Source organism: Schistosoma mansoni, chromosome 2 (genome assembly GCF_000237925.1).
Source record: "Schistosoma mansoni strain Puerto Rico chromosome 2, complete genome".
NCBI lineage: Eukaryota > Metazoa > Platyhelminthes > Trematoda > Strigeidida > Schistosomatidae > Schistosoma > Schistosoma mansoni.
The window spans coordinates 13,611,497-13,636,892 of record NC_031496.1 but is presented as its reverse complement, the minus strand read 5'-3'; the positions used below and the strand labels follow the sequence as shown (position 1 = coordinate 13,636,892).

The 25,396-nt window shown below is 30.8% G+C and overlaps 2 protein-coding genes and 2 non-coding genes across 4 annotated transcripts in view; 1 reads left to right on the top strand and 3 right to left on the bottom strand.

Moving 5' to 3' along the window:
* Positions 1-4,810: 4,810 nt before the first annotated feature.
* Positions 4,811-7,595, bottom strand: Smp_148310 (hypothetical protein; the record flags this gene model as incomplete). The annotated part of the gene is made up of 3 exons (XM_018795758.1): positions 4,811-4,872; positions 6,087-6,564; positions 7,572-7,595. 3 exons carry the CDS (start codon positions 7,593-7,595, stop codon positions 4,811-4,813), a joined length of 564 nt encoding a protein of 187 aa, XP_018650038.1.
* A 55-nt stretch (positions 7,596-7,650) lies between these two features.
* Positions 7,651-25,396, bottom strand: part of Smp_148300 (putative cadherin) — a gene marked incomplete at both ends in the record, with an annotated part of 23,451 nt that continues 5,705 nt past the window's right edge. The window contains one exon of the mRNA XM_018795757.1: positions 7,651-7,737. Coding sequence (XP_018650037.1) covers positions 7,651-7,737 — 87 coding nt within the window. The remainder of the gene's footprint in view (positions 7,738-25,396) is intronic.
* Smp_tRNA_00301_Sup_TTA.1.1 lies at positions 17,708-17,773 on the top strand. Its single transcript has one exon. It is a non-coding gene (tRNA).
* On the bottom strand, positions 19,508-19,574 carry Smp_tRNA_01006_Gln_TTG.1.1. Its single transcript has one exon. It is a non-coding gene (tRNA).

The window sequence follows — 25,396 nt, the reverse complement described above, 5'->3', positions numbered from 1 at the left end:
GATTGAAGGAAATACTAACAACAGGTACTTTCCGTATGTTAAAACTGTGGTACTGTGAATATAAATACATTTAGACTGATGATTTGACAACTTGTAGTTATGATATTTCCCGTTAAGAAATTCAGTGATTTTAAGACAATCCAAGGAATCCAAAAAGGTTGACAAACTATAGGAACAAGCAGTAGCGCAAAAATAAAATAATTCAACTCGAGTAAAGACTTCGCTTATAAGATACACACCACTAAACGACTATGACCAGTCTTATGATTGTTTAGGTCATTCTTATAGAGTAAAATAGCTGGTTTTCAGACAAGTTGAAACGATAGGAATCATAGGGTTTAAAGTATTGTTAATAGTCCTTAGAAATACTGCGTAATGTTACTGATTTAGGGAGAGTCGGTGAACAACATATAGATGGGTATAAAAACTCTTAAGCAGTCTGGGTCGTCATACACTATGACTGAAAGTCTGTTATTTGGTAGATTTATACATATCTCTGCTTGTTTGTATTCCCCTCATATGTATAAACAGTATCAGAATAACATACTCATTTTACAACAAAAGGGTAATCTGGTTGTACGCGACACGATAGATCAGATATCAACTTGTTATATATATATATATATCACGAAAATAACGTGGGCATTTTCTAGTAAATGTTTTTCTGCCTTACACTCCAATCTTTTTATCAAAGTAGTCGCAACTGGCAACTATCTATAATAAGAGTCAGGTAGCATTCATTTAAATCTATCTTTTGTGGTATCTTCTACAAAAAGTGATCGATTTACTACACCTTTTTGATCTTTTATTTGTAATGAAACATCAATCTTAAAATTATTGATAAATCTATATAATTTTTCAGAACTCAGAAAGAGTAAATTGATGTTTAGTTGAAATGAAATTGAAAGCAAACCAACCATAATATGTTCTAAGTATCACAGATACATGAACTGTTCTTTTATAGTGCTTACTGCATTTGTTTTGTTTTACCCATAACCTAGCACAATAGGACGAAACGGCCGTCCAGTGCTTCCATGTTTTCAGTGGTAGCCTAACGTCAATCGGTTCATGATCTCAATCAAAAAATAAAGTTGATTGATTTTTCGTAAAATAATATTATATATGATAAACAACCGTTTTTTTTAAATATAATTGTTCATCTGTCTTTTGTTTACTTGTAGCAAAGATCTCGAAGATGTTGTTGCATATTCGTAGCCGTTTTAATCGTGGCTATTTTAATTGTGATAATTATCTTGGTGATTGAATATCCTCCGAAGCGAACTCAGTAACAAAAATACACCGTATGGTCATATATGTTGATATCACGTATATTTTTTCTGTATTATATAACTTACTGAAACAATCATTCTTTGTTAAGTCTTATTCATAATCGTGTCATCCGGTTCTATTTATTTAGTTTTCTTTATATATATATATATACATAGATTTCTGTATTACTGACCATAATTCCCTTTCCAACATCATATAACTGAATGCTTTACAAATAATAAATGAGAAAATATTCAGAAAACAATTTTTTTTCTTGTAAAGATCATATTTTTTTTCTGTTTTAGTTTCGCTTTTATTTTGCAAATGAATGGACAAAGATGTTTTATTCTTTTACTCTCACTCACACTATGTTTTCTCTTTTTTATTATTATTATTGTATGTTTGTATTTATTTAGTACTCGTTTTCCTCCCCCTCCCCCCTCTCTCTCACTCTCTCTTGTTTTATTTCAACATATCTCCATTTGATTTTTTTTATTTTTAAATAAATTTAGAAAATTAGAAACAATTAACAAACCGAACTGAATAATTCATCATTAATTTAATAAAATAAAAAGGAGAATGAGTGAAACATCATTTTAAATGATAAAATTAAATATACATATGTATAATTTCATTTTAGTGTTGTTTTTTTGTTTTGTCGAAAATATCTTATACCATATTCTAAGTTATAGATACAACAATAATAAAGACAACAGTAATGGTAAGTATTATTAATAATGGTAATAATAATAAGAAGAATAGTTCGTAAACAGTGATAGTAATTTTCATGATTATTGTCATCATCATCATTACCATCAATAAAATCATTAGGGTTATTTTTTTAAAAGAGAAATGTCGACTTTTCCTGTTGTCCTACTGTTTTGATCAGGTGTGCGGATGTTGGTGCCTATATGTTTTCTTGCTAATTATTAATATATACATACGGATTCCCATGGAAGGAGAAAAGAATATGCTTCCATACAATTATGCATATTGATGGTGACATATGTTTGTCTTGCACATTCATGCTCAGTAAGTGTTGAATGTGTGTACATTGTTATATTTGAATTTCTTTGTGATTTGTATAGTTTTCATAAAATATATAGCTTAGTGTTTCTTACTTGAGGCAAATGAGGGAAAATTTGGAATAACTACATTTACAGAGCGTTCTTGTATGTGTGTACACCCTATTTATTTGTTTGTTTTGATTAAAGGAAGACGAAGAGAGAAATCAGCTCAACAAAATGACTAGACTGAAAGATTTAATTTTAGCTTATTTCTTCTGTTTCACACACACCCTTTCGCTCTCATCTGAATGTTATCCTTTTTTTCGCAAATTCTATAAAATGTTGAGGTTATTCAATGTTCCCCAAAATATTATTTCAATTAATATTCCCACTGTTTGTTTTTGGCCTGACATATTTACAAATTTTTCCCAGAGACAATATTTATGTTTGTTTTTCGGTTTCTCAATGTTTAAACAAAAAAAACTTTTCTTAGAATTGGTGATCGAGGTATATGAAAGTGGGGCGGGGAGTGATGAATTCGGCTCATGTACATACCCTCAGTGTTGTTATTCCCTAAGTAAAATAATTAAATATATTCTCTTATTTGCATTTACTTGCACCGATGGGTTTATAATATTAATAAAAAGAAAGTCTCATCCCTTTTTCGTCACTCGACGGAAGCAATCACAAACATACATACACACACTTTTATTTACACATGAAAGTAGTGGCGATGCACTGAGACATATATATATATTTATATAAAATGTAAGATAGGGATCTATTGATCAGCGTTTCAAACAAAAATGTTGATAATGGTCGGTAGTGTCTAAAAAAATAAACCTGTTGCATTCCTTCATTTCTGCAATCCCTTTTTTCCTTATTGTTTAGTCTCTTCTCTATGCACTTATTTGCACTATCAAACAAAACTAACAGTACAGTAAGAATTATTATTACTCCCACTAGTAGTAATAGAGTTTGGGTTCTTTGTAATATCTGTTGTATGTTTTGACTGAATGGATTTCGATGTAATACATTGGTTTGTATTCGATGTTGATGTATTTGTTGATGGTAGTGTCGTTGGTGTAGTATTTTGCTTCAATCTATTTATTTTATTATTTATCAATACTATTTGCTCATGTTGCGGGCGATGTTGTTCTCTTTCTCCATGCTGTATCAGTTTATTAATTGATAGTGGAGACGATTCATATTTCGTGCAGTTTTTCGATTTATGATATTCATTCGTATGATTAGTAGTATTGTTATTTCGATGTTCATCAGAATTGTCACTATTATTATTATTATATTCATTGAATGATAATATTTCTGCTTTTTGTGGAATCAAATTAGTCAAACTAAAAGCTCTTTCTTGGCGTGTAAATGGTTCTTTCTTGTGAATATGACCAAAGGAATGACATTCATCTGCGATTAGACTATTATTATTGATATTACCTTCAATATCATTGCTGTTACCCTCCTCTTCATCATCCTCGACAACATCATCTCCGTCACCTTTAAAACCTATACATAAGTTCGGTTGTGATGCTTGTAATAAATGTAAGCGCTCCAACATATGCCTTTGATTATTCATATCAAGTAATGGTGTATACTGTCCATTTTTATACTGATGATGATATTGAGGCATTGATCTTTTCATTGCATCATTATTGCTGTTGTTGATAATGTAATTATTATTGTTATTAGTATTTGCAAAATCTGCAGTTATGATTCTATTAAATGATGATATATTTTGTAAATTATGATGTTGTCTCGTTTGTAACGTTTGGTAAGTATTACCTATTTACAAGTGAAAAAATGTATTAAAAAACTCAATTATTTTAACAAAAAACAGTTGGAAAAAAAACAACCTCATCGTTGTTACTGTCAATCATTGTACTAGGACTGTGTTTGGGCTTTTTGTGTAATTGTTAGTGGCGTAGTGTTAAGAGTATTCAGTTGGTAGCTATTAATTTGTATGTTTAAATTCATAATTCATCCTTTTTTAATTATAAACGTGGATATTATCACCATATCCATAACCGAGTATACGATTGTGTACCTTTTTTTTGGTGACTTACATTAAAAAAATGATATCAGATTGAATAAAGAGTACTATGACATTTCAAAACATTTTTTTGATAATTGACAAAAACATGTTGATTCAAAAAACAGTTGTCATGATCTGATTGATGCACCTGATTATGGATTTCCTCTTTTTTTGGATAACTGCTGTAACATCAACAGGTAAAAAAGTAGTTCAAACTTGTGATCAATTCTTTAATGTTTTAGTGTTATATCAAAAAAATTTTAGATCACGAACGACAGCATTGCACAGTGTTATACAACCGGGTGTATATATCTGACAGATTGAATAGTGTGATTTGTTTTATGCCTATTGAGGTATTACATCTTAACTGATTCGTCTAGTAAATATAATAAAGATTGATCACTTATATCCTCAGAAGTAAAATTAATTTTAAACACAATTTACTTCACTAACATTTAGTGCTAAGTTTTAAGACTATTATTTCCTATTAACGTTCTTCATTTAACATTGTGTTTTTTTCCATTAATTGTGTTTCACCATCATTAAAATCTGAAATAGAGTTTTTTGTATCTACAGTTAATTTAATCCATGTGGGTTTTCTTTTTCTTACCGGTCAATTGTAGTGTCGGTCGCCATGTCAAGCCCATGTAGCGTATTCTGGCTTCCGGACAGGCCGATTTATTCATTCTTCTTGAGTCACATTTTGACCTTGTTAATTATTCACTTTTCAACCTTGATTGTTTTTATGTAAGCGTGTGTGTGCATTTCTTATCTTACTCATCATATGTCTGCAACTTATTTTTTTCTGACTAAATATTGAGTAACGCTTAATTAAAGTGAGCTGGCTCACACGCCGTCTCCATTGCGCGTCGTATTTTGTTTCGCTTTCCGATCGACGATTGCACAAAATATACGTATTCAAAAATCCATTTTCGTATTTGACTTATTTAATTCCATTCTTCACCAGTGCGATTTAAGTAGATAATTGTGTGCAAGGACTGGCGACATGTTTATTTCAATAACAATCAGAAACAATCAACCTGGAGTCAGATACAGGGCCACTAAAATATGTGTATTAACTTGTAATAGCTACTTATTTTTCGAAGAAGCGATATCCACAGAGTCTTGAGACTGTGGTGATAAGATATTCAAAACTACTGGGATGCCAGTGTGTAAAGTTTAAATCAGTTAAATTTTCTCACACTTTATTTGGTGAACAACGTGACGGATGTATTTAAATGTTTCAACAGGATTTATTTTACTTTCAGGTTTATCCACTCATATTTTTCCTTTTATATTCTTATTTTAGATGAATGGACTATCATTTTATATTCATGTGTACAAACTGTTGTTCACGTAAAACTAGACGAACAACATTGGCTACCAATCAGTGTAAATATTTCAGTCCTATAAGAGGTCAGCTTTTGTCTGAATAACTCAGTGGTAGCATCTCTGGTTGTAAAATGGATTAAAACTCCACAGAGAGAACCAATCCCCTTTAGATTGTATATATCCCTCAACAACTAGCACACAATACGGGTTCAGTACATCCTACTGACTGAATCCAGCCATCAAAAAAAGTCCAGAAGTACAAATTGAAAATGTCAATCATCAATTTCAAACTTTTTTGAACACTGTAATCATATATACTTGGATATAAGGTGTTTTCTCTGCAGTAAAATTTGTAATCTTTCAAAAAAATTGAAATGTACTTCAGTCAAGAATAATCTAAGAAGACATTTATTTTCATATAAATAAATTACCTTGTAATATGATATTTTTCCTTCGTGGTTGTGGATCAACATATCCATAAAGTTCACTGTTCTGTCCTTTATAAATTGATTGCAATTGTTCTGTATTGCATACATTGTTAATATTAGTTGTAGTTTTATTATTTCGATTATTTATGGGTATAGAATCATGATGAATTAACGCTACTTCTCCAGTATTTAACGCTACAGCTGGTGTTGATGATATTATTACTGTTGGAGTTGATGAAGAAATTGGTAGAGTACGAAAAAAATTATTTCCAACTAATGATTGATGATGTGTATCAAATAACATGGTACTTATTGGTGAACAGTTAAATTCTTCAACAGGATGTGGTGTTACAGTTTTTGTTGAGAATGTTGAATGAGAATTATTCACTATTTCATGTAATGGTTGTCCAACCTGTGAACCACTTTTGTTATAGATATCTTGCATTGTTGTGTCATTTGAACGAATAGTCATACCAACCATCTATATGGAATATAAATATAGATATTTAAACGTAAATTATAGAATAATGTGTGTTCATCATCTTTGAAGTCAGCGTGAAAGAGAGTGAATATGGATGTCCACAATTATCGTGAAGTTTTAAAATGACACTATATACATAGAAGTGACCTTAGATTGTAAATATGAGCAGTTGGTTTTCGACTCAATGATTAATATTTTATCTTTGATCAAACAAAACTGAAGGTATTAAAATCTATCGACACTTCAATGTGACTAGTTACTTTTTATGAATTTACTGGAGGTAGATATTTGTTTCGGTGTTCATTTGTACTAATATTTATTTGTTTAAATAAGTTATAGGATACAATACAAGTGCAAAACATTTGGGTTTTTATATCTTTTTAATCTTATCACTTTATTCTTTCAAGTTTTGTCCAGTCGTAATTCTCATTGAAGTTCAATGAATAAAAAATTATTTCCTTCATACTGTTAAATGGTTTCATTTGGGAAAATAGTCTTGCGAACCTTATTGAAATTATGAAATGTGTTAAAATATTAAAAGAATGATATACATTGTGATATTTATTAACAAGAGGTTTATAGTTCCCTGTTGTATCAGTATTAAGACATCCGCTCAAGGAGTTTATCTGAAATTGTAGACCGATCAAATATGGTCTTGAATATAAATAAGCAGAAAATATATGCCTTTATAAAAAATCATAAATTTCATGAGCATCGAACAAACTAGTAGCTACCGTGATTCAGCAGACAAATAGATAACACACTGGTGCTTAATGCGAATGGTACTAGGTTTGAGTCTCAGTGTGAATATCAACACTGGAAAGTAAATGAACCCGAGTGACAGTTCTTACACATGACAAATTATGAATATTCTAGGTTCAAGTGCCAGTTACTTTTCAAAATACACCACTTAACATCTCAAGGATATAATTACTGAGGTGTACGCTGTGAAAAAATCCTTTACATATATAGCTCTAATGACGGTTACTATTGCAGGATTAACTTACTGTTTGATATTTATCCCCATCCATATTCCCTTTCGATTCAGCTGAAATAAATAAGATGATAATGAATTAGAAAAACAGTTTATAGTATTAATATTATTAATTCTTTCTTAAACTTTTTTATATATGGTAAAATTAATCTTTGTTGTTGTACATAAGTTCGGAATGCCTGGATTAAATGATTTTCATTGCTACTTTAAAATTGTAAGATACGGAATATTTCCGTGACATACTGAGATAGTCTTAATGAAGATGAATTTTTAAACAATGATTTGAAAGTCAAATTACTTTACGGTAGATCCTAGCATAGTCCGAGGGTGATTTTTAATTATTGGCTAATATCAACTGACATACCATTAAAAATCAAATGGCTTCGTTGAAAAATAATCAAAATCTCTGCTAGAGAAACTTCCAATTCATTGGCTAAGTCCTTAAACTGTTAGTCACTTCAAATTGTCCACTAAAATGGATACTGTCAACTAGAGTCTATTGTATTTCTTAAATAAAATTTTAAACAAGAAATAAATAGAACACAATCATTAATTATTTTTTTTACCTTAGAGATTATTATTCAAAAATGAAACATGTGGTTAAACCATCCTAATTAGTAATATCGTTGAGGAGTCCCACAATAAGACGAAACGGCCGTCCAGTGCTTCCAGGTTTTCTACGATGGTTTCGCTTCAATGGACTCATGATTTCAACTATATAAAGTTACTAAAATCTCCACAAAACCCCCTTCTGATAAAAAATTGTTCATTTCTTACTTAAAATTATGTCCATTAATTTATGAATTAGAAAAAGGATGAAATTTTCAGTCAATCATTTTATGATTGAATATTATTTAATAATTGATATGATTATTATGTTACTCTAAGTTCAATGATGAATGGTATCATTAATTTTTCATTCTTTGAAGAATACTTATCTATACAATAAGTGTATGTGAAAATACACCTGTTGTTTTAATTAAAGATATTTCTTCCAGCTCAAGTAGTTTTGATCCTCATATTCACTTAGTATTGTTTGTTTGTATCCTCTCATTGATCCTCTTATTTTAATCCATTTTTTTATTAGTTGTTTGGATATTCCCATTGATGTTTATGACCGCAATTGATTAGTCTTTTCTGTTATATGTGTATTCTATGTGGATTTTTTCCATATTGTTATTAAGTCACAAGCACTTTAAAGAAAGATGATGGCTAGCAATGGAATCCAGGATGCTCGTTTCGTTCTATTTGAGACTTATTTATGATTCCACTGATAGCCATCATTCATCTCTGTTTCATACAATTCGTATAGTTTGAAAAAATGTCAAGAGACTGAGGTGGTTTTAGTCAGGAACTGATATTATGCTTTTACATTCGTTTGAAAAATAATATAATCTTCAGAGCATATAACGACTGCAATAATAAATTAAAGAGCTATAATACACTGATTTAAATTTCTTTTAGCTTTTGGTAAATTTCTTCAGTGATTAAACTGTCTTTCAGAGTTGTAAATTAGTGTTTATGTTTACTAACGAGAACAGAACTTATGAACATCTCTATAATACTGAGTTATCATAATGGATTATTATTTAGTTTCCAAAGGGCTAACATTTGCATAAATGACAACCCTTTGGGTATGATAACTGTAAGTCGTCTATTTAACTGTTCAAGAGACCACTTTTTGTTCAACACCTAATATGAAACAAGTATTCAGATCACTACAGCTATTAGATTCCCTTAATTTAAACCGTGTTGTTTTGAGGACCGTTTTCACCTTTACTAAACTCTATGTAATGTCAAATTGAAGATAGATAAATCTTAAGTTTAAATACAGTAAGAGGATAATTTATTTGGGAATTTATTTCCCATATAGATATCATTTCATAGAACTATGTGAAACATTTGGTGGAAAACTTGTCTTCAAGTTCTAAAAGTTGAACAATATTATGCACAGTAAATGAGAAATCTGCAAGGTAAGCTACTCCCGATAATTTAAAAGTAACACTGGTTACAAGTCGATATAATTTGAAGAATGATTAGATATTTGAGTGGTATATCAACAGTGTCTGATTATGAGTTTTGTCGACTTTGTAACCAAGTAAATGATTACTTACAAAAGTAATTCGATTGGCTCGTTCAATCATAGAAGTGATTAGTTTCCTAACACAAATGATTCATCGATAGCTTTGATATAATTGCTAATTCCATCTAGACAATAAAACTTAAGAAGTTCGTCAACAATCTGAATAACTTGTTAGTGAGATATATCTTTGATTTGATTTTTTAATGAGTTTCATTTACGAGGTATTAAAGTTCGCAAACATTTTGCTTATAAGGAAAGTGACGTTTGCTTGTAAGTGTATTAGTTAGCTCTAGAGTTTGATTCAGATAAAAATAACCTTAGATATAGTACATGAAATTTAAAATGGTCAAATGATGGTGCTGGGTTTTTATATATAAGTACACAGAAAAAGGGATCGACGAGTCAGCTATACACAGGGTAGAATCCGGGACATATATGCATCCGTCCAACTTGCTATACCACAGAGGGATGGATTTATTAGAAAGAATGGTAGAACTAGTGACAGTATTGATGACAGAAGGATAGATTCAACATAGATGATATGGTTTGGGATAAGAGAATGAATTCGCAGAATAGAAAGTACGAAATAATTTTAAAACTTAACACCTGAGATAGGATAAAGAGTGAATTCAACTGCACTATTGCAACAACTTTTAAGCCATATCATCCAAAGTCTCCAAATATTGATTCTACATGAAAAAGTCATGTGATACCAGTCATTAGTTCAAATTTCAGAAAAGAATCAATAATTCGTTTGCTTATAACTTACAACTGACAATGATCAATTCATATTACTTCGTAGAATCTTGTAAAACGGAATTGATTTCAATCAATTGTAGAAATTTTATTTATATATCTTAGTTTTGTACATTTAAAATAACTGATTATTGAATTTATATTTGAAAGTTTTAAATTTAAAAAGAAAATACAATCATTTCCATAAAAATCAATAAACTAAATTAGTAATCATTCATCTATACCAATCAAATTTAAATCAATAAAGTATTGATTTTTTTTGTTGTTAATATAACCTTGTTATCAAATTAAGTAATGATTAATCAGTATGCGATAGATAAACGTTGTCAAGGATATATATATATCAATCATTCTCATGGTTAGTTAGAATATTATATCTCGATTAGCTTGTGTATAATTAAACTGTATCTATTATTCAATTCAACATCGATGGTTTTAATTCATTAAACGATGTAGTTCAGTAATTAAATGTCAAAAACTAGTTACATAAACCTTTACATTATAAGTTGAAAATTCTATTTATCATTGTATTAAATCATTATATTTAATGCTAATAATAATATTACTGTTATTATTATCGATACATAATCACATACCTTTAGTGGGCAGCTTTCTAGTATCCATAATAAATCTTCTTCTTAAAATAATCAACATAAGACATAGTAACAGTATTAAGACAATCATAGCTACAATCAAGCCAACAATAGCTGGCCAATGATAATTATTCATGTTTCTTTGATTACTTGTTATACCAGAAGGCGAAACACTGAATCCAGCTCGTTGATATATTGATCTTGAGTTTTTATGATCTGTCCATGAATTTGTATTGCTACTTAAACGTCGATTAAAATCTAAATTATGTCGAATATCTGTAACACTCAGAAAATTATCATTATTATTATTAATATTTTGGTTATTCTCATTATCTAATCCATTTGTCATAGTCACTGGATAAATATGTAATGTCAGTTGAGCTGTAGATGATTTTGGTGGTTGACCACCATCAGTTGCTTGAATTAATAATTTTACATCAACTGATTGGCTGCAATCAAATATAGGATGAATTAAAAATAATTGACCACTATAACTATCAATATCAAAGTGGTCTTCTGTGGGTCCACCTAAAAGTACTTGGGATAATGGAGCCCACTTAACATGTCTTGTATTAGAAATATTTTTAGTCTCGTCAGTTTTATTTACGCCATCCTGAACAACTGTAGTTTCTTTTACATCCGGTGAGGCTGTATGATTTGACTGAGAATTTTTACCCCTGGATGCAGTGTTTTCTGATTTCTCTTGAATATTTGTTGGTAAATCATCATCACCACTACGTTTAACTTTTTGCAATTGTAGTCTGCTGTTTTGACGAATAATACTGTATTCAATATCACCGTTACGTCCTGTATCTGAATCATTTGCATGTACGTGAGCTATAATTTGACTTCCTAATTGTGCACATGATATATTCAGTAAACTTCCAATACCATGAGGTGTAGGATAACGAAATTCGGGTGCATGATCATTTACATCTGATATACTAATATGTATAACTGTATTTGCACGTCTTGATGGGTTACCAGAATCTTCAGCATATACTGTTAATTCATAAGTATCTTTTTGTTCACGGTCTAATAAACTTACAAATTTTCCAAATAATTCATTTGGATGATGCTTGCTAATGTCGATTGAATTTTTACGTACAGTTAATTTGCCTGTATTTTTGTCCAAATCAAATTCTCTACTTGGTTGACGAAGAAAATATTGAACCTAGTAGAAAACGGGGAAGTGTTACATTAGATTTGTTCAGAAGTGAAAATATATAATATTTAGATGAAACATAAATGCAAGTAGTCTTAGTACTTAGGTGGTATTACGACAAATGCATCAAGTGTGACATTTTCAACAGACAAGATGTCTTTTACATTAATCTAATTGAACTTAGGGAGAATTAAACCGTAAAGTATACCACTTGATGTTATTTTACTAATGAGAGAGAAAACTAACGACCTAAAATTTGTTTCAAGGACAGATCATATTGAAAAGATGAACTGAAAATTTCCACGTATCTGTCTATGGTTGTCATTGTTTTTCTTTTAAAAGTGGTTAAAAGAGGACAGAAGTGTAGTTCAGGACTTGTCCAACTTGAACTGTTTATTCCGTTAAAATCATATCCTTTATTTTTCTGTTCATTTTGAAACAAGTTCTCATAACCTACTTGCAAACCTTATAAATAACATGTAACTGCCCACATCAAATATAGACCAAGTTAATTGGAATCTCGGTGAGACTATAATTTATGGACGAAACCATCAAGCGTAAGATAACAGGTCTTGGATTTTAACACAAAATCCATTCATCCATTTGGCGAAATACCGTTTTGGCATTACAGCTGATGTCAGTTCATGATGAACACTGTAAATATAATTCCTAACCATAACCATCAACTGTAAATCATAATTCTAATTCCTCACATTGCTTTATAACCCTTATTTAGTCCTAGTTATTAGGTGGAAACTCTGAAGGTCACTCTAGCATCGCTCAAGGGTTCTCCATAAATTATAGTCTCATCGAAATCTCTACAATCCAGTCATTGGATAATAGTCGAAATTATTCTATGAATCAATAAATCACTCATAATAATTTGTTTGCTGTCATAAAAATCAAATTCAACCGAATGTATTACCCGACAACAGTTTCAGATTCTTAGGAATGGACAAAATAAAATGAAAAAAAATCATGCAATATGATGCAATATGGTTAAGTGCTCGTGTGTGAGACTGATAGGTCCTTGGTTCAAATCTCGCTAGGCGGGATCGTGGATGCACACTTCTGAGGAGTCCCACAATAAGACGAAACGGCCGTCCAGTGCTTCCAGGTTTTCCATGGTGGTCTAGCTTCAATTAACTCATGATCTCAACTATATATAATATGATTATTGTTTTGTTTTAATAGATTTATCCAACACTGAATTCATTTAATTTTGAAATACCTAATGTATTTTTTTATTACAATATCGAAAGGATAATTTTTCTATATTCTATCATTATTTAACTAAATCATTGAATTATTCACTTTGTTTTTCTCTTGCATTTCCCATCAAAATAAGACCATTCAAAAAACAACACAAAAATCATATAAATCTTAGGGGAATATATAAATTAAAAATGATATTTTATTTTTTTAATTCATTAATTCGAAATACCATGATCTTTATCATAACAACTAAACTAAACCTATTCAAGGGTATATACATAATAATCATGTTGGATTGGATAAATCATAAGGATTTATATAGAAAGTTTGTTTTGATATATGAATATAGATATATTTATTTATATTGAACTTTACCAATCATAAATTCCATATATTTTGAATCTTCTCTAATTTTAATGGTAATAGATCTTGCCGTTCAAATTACATTTTTTTGGTTTTAATACAGTAAAATAAATAATATTTTTCTTGTTTTAATTTTAAATCTTATACAGGTAAACTAAAAAAACTTATTACTGAACAGTCAGTTTTATGGTGAAAATGATAAAATTTAAATTTCTAGAAGGTATATTCATGTTTATATAAAACTTTTTAGTGAAGTTGATTATTTATTCATTTCAGAAGTGGGTTTTGTGGAGATGTTAGTAATATTATATAGTTGAAATCATGAGTCAGTTGAAGCTAGACCATAATGGAAAACCCTGGAAGTACTGGATAGCCGTTTCGTCCTTTCGCGGGACTCCTCAGCAGTGCGCATCCACGATCCCGCCTCGTGAGATTTGAACCCAAGACCTATCACCAGTAACTGGTCTCAAAAGGTATTTCCTAGAGTTCTAGTGGGAATCAATGACCAGTGGAGTCCAACCAGGTCTGATGTGAGATAGTAACTCACTGAAGACAATGGTGGATGTGTCGCTGAATTTCATGGATCGGTTAAAGTTAGACATTAACACCGTTGGATGCCGGCTCAGTGGTCTGGAGGCTAGACGTTCGCGTACGAGACTGATAGGTCTTGGATTCGAATCTCGCAAGGCGGGACCATGGGTGCGCATTGCCGAGGAGTTCCATAAAAGGACGAAACGGTTGTCCGGTGCTTCCAGATTTTCATGGCTGTCTAGCTTCAATTGACTCATGAATTCAACTACTTATGATTTCGTTTTTTTCCGAAAAGAGTTCAAGACAGTGTTATTTTAAATTTTCCAATAGAATATACTAGAATATGATTAGTTATTCTTAAGTGAATGTTTTATTTTGAAAGTTTTATGTAGTTTTGTAGATAGTTTCCATTAAAATAATATCATTAGTAAGGAAACTATTGGTAACCAGAGAGTGATATTACAGCTGTTATGTTCAAAATCCATTTTTTTCAACAGATCTTTAGTTCATGAAAAAAAATCTTTAAGATCTAATTCATTTTCATATTGGTTGTTTGAATCACTTCACCGATGTTTACGACTGAAATTGATCAGTCTTTTATTGTCTTATGTACATTCTGTGCAGATTGCCTCGATATTGCTTTCAATCACAATGATTATAAGCTGAGATCGCGGTGGCTAGCAATGGGATGCAAGATACGCGTTTCGTCCTATTTAGGATCTTTAAGATCATATAGATATTTTTGTAAATACTCAAGTAAATTTACTGTTGTGAACGTGTTAGTAATTCTTTGGGACTTTTTTTCTTTCTCGAACTGTAACAAAAAAATAAAACCGATGAATTCACATTAGTTTATGTCTAGGCAGTAATTTATTAGTGACTTTGATTGTGAACTGTACTGTATCGTAAACTGACAGTAATTATTAATATTGATTGTTGTATGAAACCTCACTGTTGGATATAGGAAACGCGTAAGATGATTTTCGTTAATGCTGGGAAGACCTGAAGTTTAATTTTTGTGAATATCTGTCTATGTCTTTCCTGTTGCGATAACCGCGAGTACACTTTTTCTAATTCATTTACTAGTATAACCTTTGATGTTTTGCAAACGGCTGTTATCACTTTAGTTTGTTAATTTTCCATATCCCGAGATCATGATTTGTTACAATATTTACAGAATTCTTTTACATCTTTCTCTTCTTCGTTGAATACAAAGCTTTTTCTTCCCTCCTATTTTCTCTCTAAGTTTCATAGTTCCGGGAAAATTATCGGAGTATTTTATGTATCAGTGGCCGAGCTTGAATCAAGACCTAATCAAATTAGATGAATCTTATTCGTTCTGAATTGAACAATTGCTGTAGGCTAAACTGAACAAGTCACAAGATTCAACAGTTGAATATTTAGTAGGTATTAATCAATCTAAAATAATTATTTCCAAAGTTACTACATTTATTTTAGCTTATCATAAGGTTGTTCAAATACAAATTAACATTTGAAACATTTAACACTATGAAAAGGTTTCCCTCGTTGCATATGGACATTATATACATAATTATTTAAGACTAAAAATACATGTACACTTACATTGTTTTGATTATACTTCATAGGAAAGTACAGATGTATTTGATAATACCAAAAAAATGATAATCAAAGTTCAATTTTTTTAATTAACTCAAAAAATGTATTCCATTTTTCTTTTAAGGATAATGAAAAGAATAAGAAATTTATGATTTTTGAGAAAAACAATTCACAAACGAAACCAGTGGGAAAGGTGTAACATTTTGTTGGATACATATTAATGTTTTCATTAATCCATGGTCATTCATCAAATTCATTTTTATAAAACAAATTCAATGTTTTCTCTAATTTCATGTATTTTAGTTGTTTGGCTTTTAGTTAAAATTCATCGTCCTATGTTTATACAGAACTCATAAAAAAGGTATTCTCCAAGTATGTAAATGATCGAGATCCATTTGTAATCACCATTATATTTTACGACTTAAGAGCCACCAAAAGTAACCTGTGCTTTTGTTATGACTATAGCTGTTTAACATATGATTTTCAGCTAAATCATTTTTAAAATGATACTAGACATTAGCTGTAATAGTCTGTAGTCATGGTAGTGTGTTGAATACTCTAACATCTTATTTCTAGTCCTAGACCCGTGCATAATTATACGTGTACAAAATTCTTATCACGATCATGTTCAAAACTCTCAGACGCAATGGTGCGTTTATTCTAATCTTTGAACTAGTTCATCAGACCTCAAAGTGGTCAATATTTACAATTCTAACAAATTTACCTTCGAATCCAATAGACTGTTCAAAGGAGGAAGTAAGAATATGTCAATCTCGTGTTCTTTGAGCTGCGTGGTTTATTTTTGAAGCCTTTGTTACTCTTATAAAGCACATTTTGATCATGTCTAAAAGAGTAATTAAAATTCAACAGTTGAATTTTCTAACTCATAGAACACAAAACCTCTAATATTCTTTTTTAATATTCTTGTCCTGAGCTATAAATATTGCTCGTTATTTCACAATATTGCTTCAAAAAACCCCTATTTCATATTATTAACTTCAAGTAATTTTTAATAAGACTCTATATCAGTAACGTCTACCTCACTTTTGAGATGTTTTACCGTTACTAGATAAGTTTCTCAATAGAAACTTCTATAGCTCATCTACAAAAATGTTATCAATCCATGGTAAAAACTAGCTCTCTCCACCATTTATAAAGATGTCTACATGTTAATCAATAAAAGCTTTACAGTTACTTAATTACATTTAGAATATTAAAAGATGTATTGAATAGAGTAAGGTAATATAGAGTCGGATATAAAACTAATTATACTTTGAATATGATTATTTAGTTATTTATTCAATGAAATATTTCAGTTTATTTATCCATAGATTAGGTCAATGTTGACAGATGGAAACTAAAAATACAGATTGTACATTAGTCAATGATTCATTTATATATATTTAAAATAAACGACAAAATTGTAGGTCTAATGTAAACAAATAAATGTTTACATATTAGTAAAAATTGATATAAGGGGGGGGGGTAATATACTTATATTTGTGGAATTTATAATTTCTTATATATTCAGCATATGTAAATACTGGTTAGAAGATTAAATTTATGATGTAATCTAGTATACAGGTATTTTAGTAAATATATGCATAGTTTAGTTTAAATCTAATCTTAACAAAATAGTTATAATTTAGACAAATTGTCAAGAAACAGACATGAGATTCAGAATAGATCTATATCAATTTAAACTGTTGAATTTTAAGTTACTAAAATAAGAAGAGATTGAAAATAAAGAAAACGTAAAAATAACTGACCAGTTGCAGGCCTAAACATCAATGGGAAGATACAAACAAACAGTACTAAGTAAATTTAAACTTCATCCCATTGCACGAGCAAGTGGCTATCAGGACTCAGTAGCTGAGTGGATAACACGATGGCTTTTAAAGCGAACGTACTGGGTTCGAGTCCCAGAGTGAACATCAACTCTGAGATGCGGGTACATCTAGCTGACGAGTCTCAAATAGGACGAGACGCGCATCCTGAATTTCAATGCTAGCCACTATCCGTCTTTGCTAATAAATATAATGGTTTATTTGGATGCATCATGAATATTACTGGAGTTAGATTATTCATTCACTGAGTGGTGACCAGTTTCTTGATATTTAATCATATATGATCATTCTATCTTATGTCAGTTTTTCTAGGAATGCTGTTGGCTGGCTTAGATTCCAAATACGATTTGAAAATGATTACCTAGTAACATGAAACCTTAAACCTAGGCTTCTTATTAATTGATTTTAAATCGTGATCATGTTATTTTCTGAAGTTCAGGTAAGTGATAAGTGAATGATTAATGAAATTTATCATCATTCTGATAAAAGTATTGTTACATCCCGTGGAGAATTATGAATGGTAACTTTGAGGACTATTTATAGACCAATATTTTCTATTGTATAATTGTTAAGTAACTAAACTATTCATATTCATGTCCCTTTTATTATGAGCTTTATTTTGACCCATAGACTATTACTGTATGATTTACCATTCTTGAGTTATACCCAGTCTATTAATTACTGTTCCCCACATTTACAGCCACATTTGGCCAAATCTTGTACAAATATTATTTTCTATTTTATGGTATGATGTGGTCTGTCTGTTCGGTATATAAACCCAGTATGTTTGTGAATAATGATTCATATTGCAGAGGCTGTTATTGATTTTCTGGATTTAACTGACTGGGCTGGGCAGAAAGCAGGACTGATAAGTGATCAAAACTGCTCATACCGATTTTGTGTATCATTGCTCTGATCGATAATTCACTCCTTTCTAATTGGCGGTCTTATAACGTCATATATTAACGAGGGCACGCACTCAATCGATATAACAGGTATCCATGCATATGAATTTATAGTATAATCAGAAATATATTGTTTTGGGACTTAATATTATATTTTAATTCAGTCATGAAGATAATCATAAATATCAGTTAATTACATATAAATTACTTTCTTCATTACCAATAAAGAAATATCATTTGATAGATCAATCACACATTAATCAAGAAAACATTAATTATGATGTCTTGTGATACCATCTATTTATACTTTCTAGATTTTTAAAAAAAATACACAACATGAAAACATGGGAAATATTGATTTGAAGTTTGTTCTCATCATTTGTTTAACAGTTAAAGAGCTTTTCTTTTTTGTATGAACAACACATGTAAGCGAACAATTGTTTTCAATTAGATCGTCATCAGGCTTTACTCTAATGTACATGAATATTTATACGAAATTGTTAGATCAATCAAGGTTATCTGAGTCAATAATCACAATGAAATAGAATACGTCACCGAGCATAATAGGTAAAAGTACAAGTTGATAGTGGGAAGACTGATGTACTGATAGTAGTAAGAATATTAAATTACGATAACAAAAGTCTTATCTATAGTTAAACATAGGATATAGGAAGTCAAACGTGGGTAAATAGACTAGAATAGTAATCACAAAACATTAAAATCATTATGTAATAAGAAGTAGGTAAGTAATTAGATAGTGAAAAATACAAGTGGAAAAAGGCAGAAAATTACAAACAAATGATAACAAATACTGTAAGCAAAGATGGATAGTGGCTAGCAGTGGAATCCAGGACACGCGTTTCGTCCTATTTGGGACTCGTCAGCTGGATGTACCTGCATCTCAGAGTTGATGTTCACTCTGGGACTTGAACCCAGTACCTTTCGCTTCAAACACCATCGCGTTATCCATTCAGCTACTGAGTCCTGATAGCCACGTGCTTGTCCATTGGGGTGAAGTTTAAATTCATTTAGTATTGTTTGTTTAAATCTTCCCATCGGTGTGTTAGGACTGCAACTGGTCAGTCTCTAATTGGCATATGTGCATACTGTGCGTATTGCCTCGATATAGGTTCGAGTCCCAGGGTGAACATCAATTCTGAGATGCAGGTACATCCAGTTGACGAGTCCCAAACAGGGCGAAACGCACGTGTCCTGGATTCCACTGCTAGCCGCTATCCATCTTTGCTTACAATGCTTGTGAATTAAGGCAATACACACAGTATACACATATGCCAATAAGAGACTGACCAGTTGCAGTCCTAAACATCAATGGGAAAATTCAAACAAACAATACTAAATGAATTCAAATGATAACAAAATTAAAAATAAAATTTAAAAAAAATAATAATAATGTCATTTGTTAAGTTATGTCCGGCCATGGAAAGGATAGGGGGATTACGAATTTCTTCTGTACACATAAATTGGGGTGGAGTGTACGGATTCCTATGGCTTCTGCCATATGAAGGAGACGGGAACGAACTCCGTTGAGAAATGATTGAGGTATATGATAGATCACTCGAATTGATTTCGATTTACCTATATTATGACCACTATCAATTAGAGTAAAGCCTGATGACGATCTAATTGAAAACAATTGTTCGCTTACATGTGTTGTTCTAATTTTTTGTATGAGACTACTCAGTAGTACAAATACAGAGACTTAAATGAAGTTGTATCTGGAAGTTTCATGTATTGAATCATTCATAATATCACTAAAAAATTGAGTTTAAATTTATGGATGGACATTTTTTGACTGTACTCCGTATGCGATATTGTTACAACTCTTATTGAATTTCATTAATGATTTTCTAATCATTGCAATTTCAAGAAATTTATCTTATACCTATTTATCATATAAGTAATATGTGGTTAGTTATTCTGCGGAGATTCACTTAATGATTAGAAGCTAGTTTGCTTTTTGGTCATAATGTTTGAAGCTTATCACTTGAGTTTCTAGTTCCCTATATTTTTGTTCTTAAGGTATTATATTGAGTTTTAGACAAAAGCAATGTATCTAATTATCAGGAATTATCTAATAAGTAGTTTTAATTTCGAGATAAATACTATAGTAGTGAACGAAAACAGCAGTGGGGACAACTGAGTGTATTTGAATACAAAATTACAGAATCTCTTAATAAAATCTGAGAACTATACAATAAATAATTCATTTGTAAAATGTTCATCAATTGTCTCAGACTTCGTCGTTTCTATACCAGTCATTCTCTGTTCTCGTTCTGTTCTCTTTGATCTTTTTAACCTTCTACCTTCAGGCATTCCACTTTCCAATGGTGATACATACTACTTATATCTATCGACATCAGTAGCACACATCACACTATTAATAATAATTATTCTTAAAAGCCGAACGCAAAGTTGTATCTGAACTGAAGATTAATCTGTGTTAGGTTCTATATTGATGATGTCTGTCTGTTTGAAGTACGGTGTAAAACACATAACAGCAAAAATTACTCCAGATTGTAGTATTCTTTGTTTTTGAATCTTTTTCACTCAAGTTGTATCAACATAGATTCGAAATCAACAACTTTTAAAGACAAGTTTCACAGTATTATTGAGATACGAAAGTTACTTTGAGTCCCAAGTTAATCTTTGCAATGAGGCACCGTTATTCTTTGGTGAGTAAGTAGGATTTTCTGATTAATCTTTGGGTATTTTACTTTGGTATTCCCTTCTTTTAATCGTTTGACTAAATTTTAACAAATATTTAATCAAAGCATTTTATTAACTAATAACGTTCAGTGATTACCAACCGCTCAGTAATTTCGTTAAAATCTAACAAAAACCTTGTAATGAAACATCTAGTGATTTCAATCTCCAAAAGTACATGTAAGTTATGAGCTGCATCTGTAGTAAGTATATAAACTCAGCTATCAGAGCTAAAAACTAACTCACTTTTAAAGCTAAATTATAAACCTTAGTAGCATTTACAAAATAGGTTTTTTTATGCCTATCTCCATATATATATAGGGTAGTTGACAGCAGTTGGTATGGAATCCTAAATCCAGGATTCAGGCATATATGACAACTTTGACAGAAATGGCTTTTTTATAGGAATCCACACTTTTATCAGTCAATATCACAGTCAGAAATATTACCACCAAACTATTTAGGTTGTGAATGACTTATAGAAGCAAGATTACTTGGTAGTAATTAATGCTGAGTTGCGTTATCCCTCTGGACTAGTCAGAATCATCGATTATTTGCTTGTTTAATTGATTTGTACATCGCAAAACTGACATGTTCATGGTTTTACCAGTATTCATTCATATAAGCAAATGGTCAAGGAAACAAATTAATTCAGGCAATAAATTTAAAAATGGAAATATAATCCTTTAGAAAAAGAGGGATTAGAGTTTACATGTCCTATGAGATGAAAATCTTTATGCTTAAAAAGGTGATAAGTTTTTAGAAAACTTGTTTTAAATTCATCCAACCGTATGAATTATGCTGTTATTAGTAGCATTATAAGCCATGATGGTATTTAAGGAAATAATACATACTCCTCAGTTTACTAGGTCATGACATCCATACAGTCCTAGTATGGATAAGTAATTGGTACTATTAAAAAAAAATAGAGGAAGAAAGGATTATCAAAGCATTATATTACGCTTTTACTCATTAAGCGAATTTATTCAAGCTTGAAAATTCATATAAAGTATGGGTGTTAGAGAATGACACGATATAATATCTAATATAAAAGGGATTTGCTGTTATTAATTGATATTACAATAAAGGTGTAAATACATTATCTCTGTATTGTTCTCTCAGGATAACAAAAAGAAGAAATACGTATGAATGACTCACAAAGAGAATTAATTATGAAGAATTGTTTTTGTTGTTAATAGTTATACCGGCTGTTAAAATGCTTTCGAATGTTCACATTCAACTAACTTTCTACTCAATATATAATTAGTAGTACATGTTTTTCGTTCGCAAATATTCACTTTAATGTTTGTCGCTCTGATATGTATTTGCTAACGGTATGTGTTATCGTACTTTAATGAAACACGAAACTGCTTCACAGATAACATAATCCTATATAATTTTGTAGTGACCGTGAAACGAAAGCAAAATAATTTGAAATGGATTACGAATGGTCACTGATTAATTTGCTGGTTGTATGTTGGAATTGTCATTATTATATAGTGTCTCCAGTATAAATAGCCTTAATCCCATGTTAAATATCAGTCATGCTAGACTCATAGATCATTTCTGTTGACAAGTCCCCATGGACCTGGAAACCATGTTCATGGTTATCTAGCAATAGCCTTTAACTAGGCAACATCAAACAAAATATACCGTATTATCGAATAGTAGTTGAATTGTGAATCGACCGATAGAGTTCTATCAACTTTTAGAATTAAACGAACACAATTCTTGTCATTAGTTACATATCAATCAGAGTGGTTATTCAGAATCTACTAAAAGAACGTTAGCTGATGTGAAGAACAGAACATCACATATTTTTCTACTTCAAGATTTCTTTTATCTTTAGATCTAGGATGGATTACAGTTCCTAGCCGAATGGAACGTGTAACTAAGTGAGGTTATTTGTTCAGTGTTACTAAGACAACTCAACTACTTTTGGTGAATAAATAGAAGTAACTTGCGAAGCGGATGGATTTATCAGTCAAGAATGTGCTTATAGGTATTCAGTATGTGACGCCAAACCTTTTAGACCATTAAAATATGTTTAGATAATTTATCCTTAATCTCTTTTAAATGCACAAAATAATAATAATGTATTTTAACTATTTCAACAAAAAATACGAAGCATGTTAATCTTGTTTTATTGATGTTCCCGTTGTCATATCTGACTTTATATAGAAATGATTTTTCTTTCTATTTGATGAAATTTCATGCACGGAATTATAATTTTTGATGGCGATTAGATTGTTGTGAAGAAATGGATTAGCTTAGTTAAAAGAAGCCATTACGTCATTGAATCAAGATAAAAAAGAATTAGTGAATAGAAGTTCCTTTTCGACAAAATTGTTTACTTTAAATGTACATTGGTATTTTTAGTTGTTTGGTAAATATACAAGTCAATAGAAAGACAGAAAATATTTCGTCATAAGGGGATTCAAGATTTAAAATATCAGAATGGGTTGCGTAATAATTAGGGTGTCAGAGAAGAATAGGATGATGAACATGACCCGGCGTGGCTCTTAAAAGAAGAATGCAAAGCGATCATTATTTCGATACAGGAGCACCTAATCACCTCTGAACACATTGCTCCAAAAGAGTCTTCCTTCAAAATAAATTACACAATCAAAGGAACTGAGTAGAATGGAGATCAAATTCAAAACTTATGCACTGCTGAAGCGTTGGAGATCCGTCAAGTGAAGCTCAAACTCCTAGTGTGAAAACGATGCATTCAATCTCTCATCTATCCTTGACCCTGATTCCCTTCTGCAATATGTTTTGGTCTTGTTTTGTTACTATTATTTCGTAATTTTGAACCATAGTCAGTTATTATTATCCTTTAACATTTTTTTCATAATTATTATTCAATTGTTATTATGCCCTTTACGTTTTCATCTTTCTTCATACCTGTCAAGTGGACTATTATCTCATATAACTTTGACCTGTTAATTATTTCCATCCTCCTATTACTTCTCTGACACCCTAATTATTACGTAACCCATTCTGATATTTTAAATCTTGAATCCCCTTATGACGAAATATTTTCTGTCTTTCTATTGACTTATATATTTACCAAACAGCTTCAAATACGAATGTACATTTTAAGTAAACAATTTTGTCGAAAAGAAACTTTTGTTCGCTAAATTCTCTTGATTCTTAGTCAGATCGATTAACACTTGAGAAATACTAGGCAGAATCTAGGTGTAATGTACATGTCTAATTGTTTTGTGATTTAAATGTGAACTTACACTATCCTGTAAAGTATATGGTCACACATGATAGATCATTTTCATTGGTACACTTACTGTAGTTTTATTAATAATATAAGTATAACAGTTGTAGTAGTAGTACTACTACTGTGGTGTGTGCTACTGATGTCGATAAATGTAAGTAGTATGTATCTTCAATAGAAAGTGGAGTGCCTGAAGGCAGAAAGTTGAGAAAATAGAAGAGAACGAGAACAGAGAATGATTGATGTAGATACGATGAATTCTCAGACAATTGATGAACATTTTGCAAATGAATTATTTAATATATGGTTCTCAGAATTTACCAAGTGATTCTGTAATTTTGTATTCAAATACACTCAGTTGTCCCCATTAGTGTTCTCATTCATAATATTATGAGTAGCAATAATAGTAGTAGTCGTGGTTAGTGAAGTGAATGATCTTAAAGTTTTTTAGCTAGTCTACAAGTTCAAGTCACTGAGACAATATGTGAGAGAGTATGTCTATGAAATTTGAGTTGGACGTCATATATTTGTTCGAGCTCCTTTTTGAAAAAAGTAAGCTGTATACTGCATAACCAGAGATAAGCGAAATTCATTTTTTAGGACTCCATTTACCTGATACTCGAGATACATAGAATCTTCGATAATAATTAAACTAAGTGTTAAACATTCACTTAGTATTGTTTGTTTGAATTTTCCCATTGATGTTTAAGACTCCAACTGGTCAGTTTGTAATTGGCATATGTGCATACTGTGTGTATTGCCTCGATATAGCCTTAATAACGAAGCATTATAAGCAAAGATGGATAGTGGCTAGCCAGTGGAATCCCAGGACGCGCGTTTTCGTCC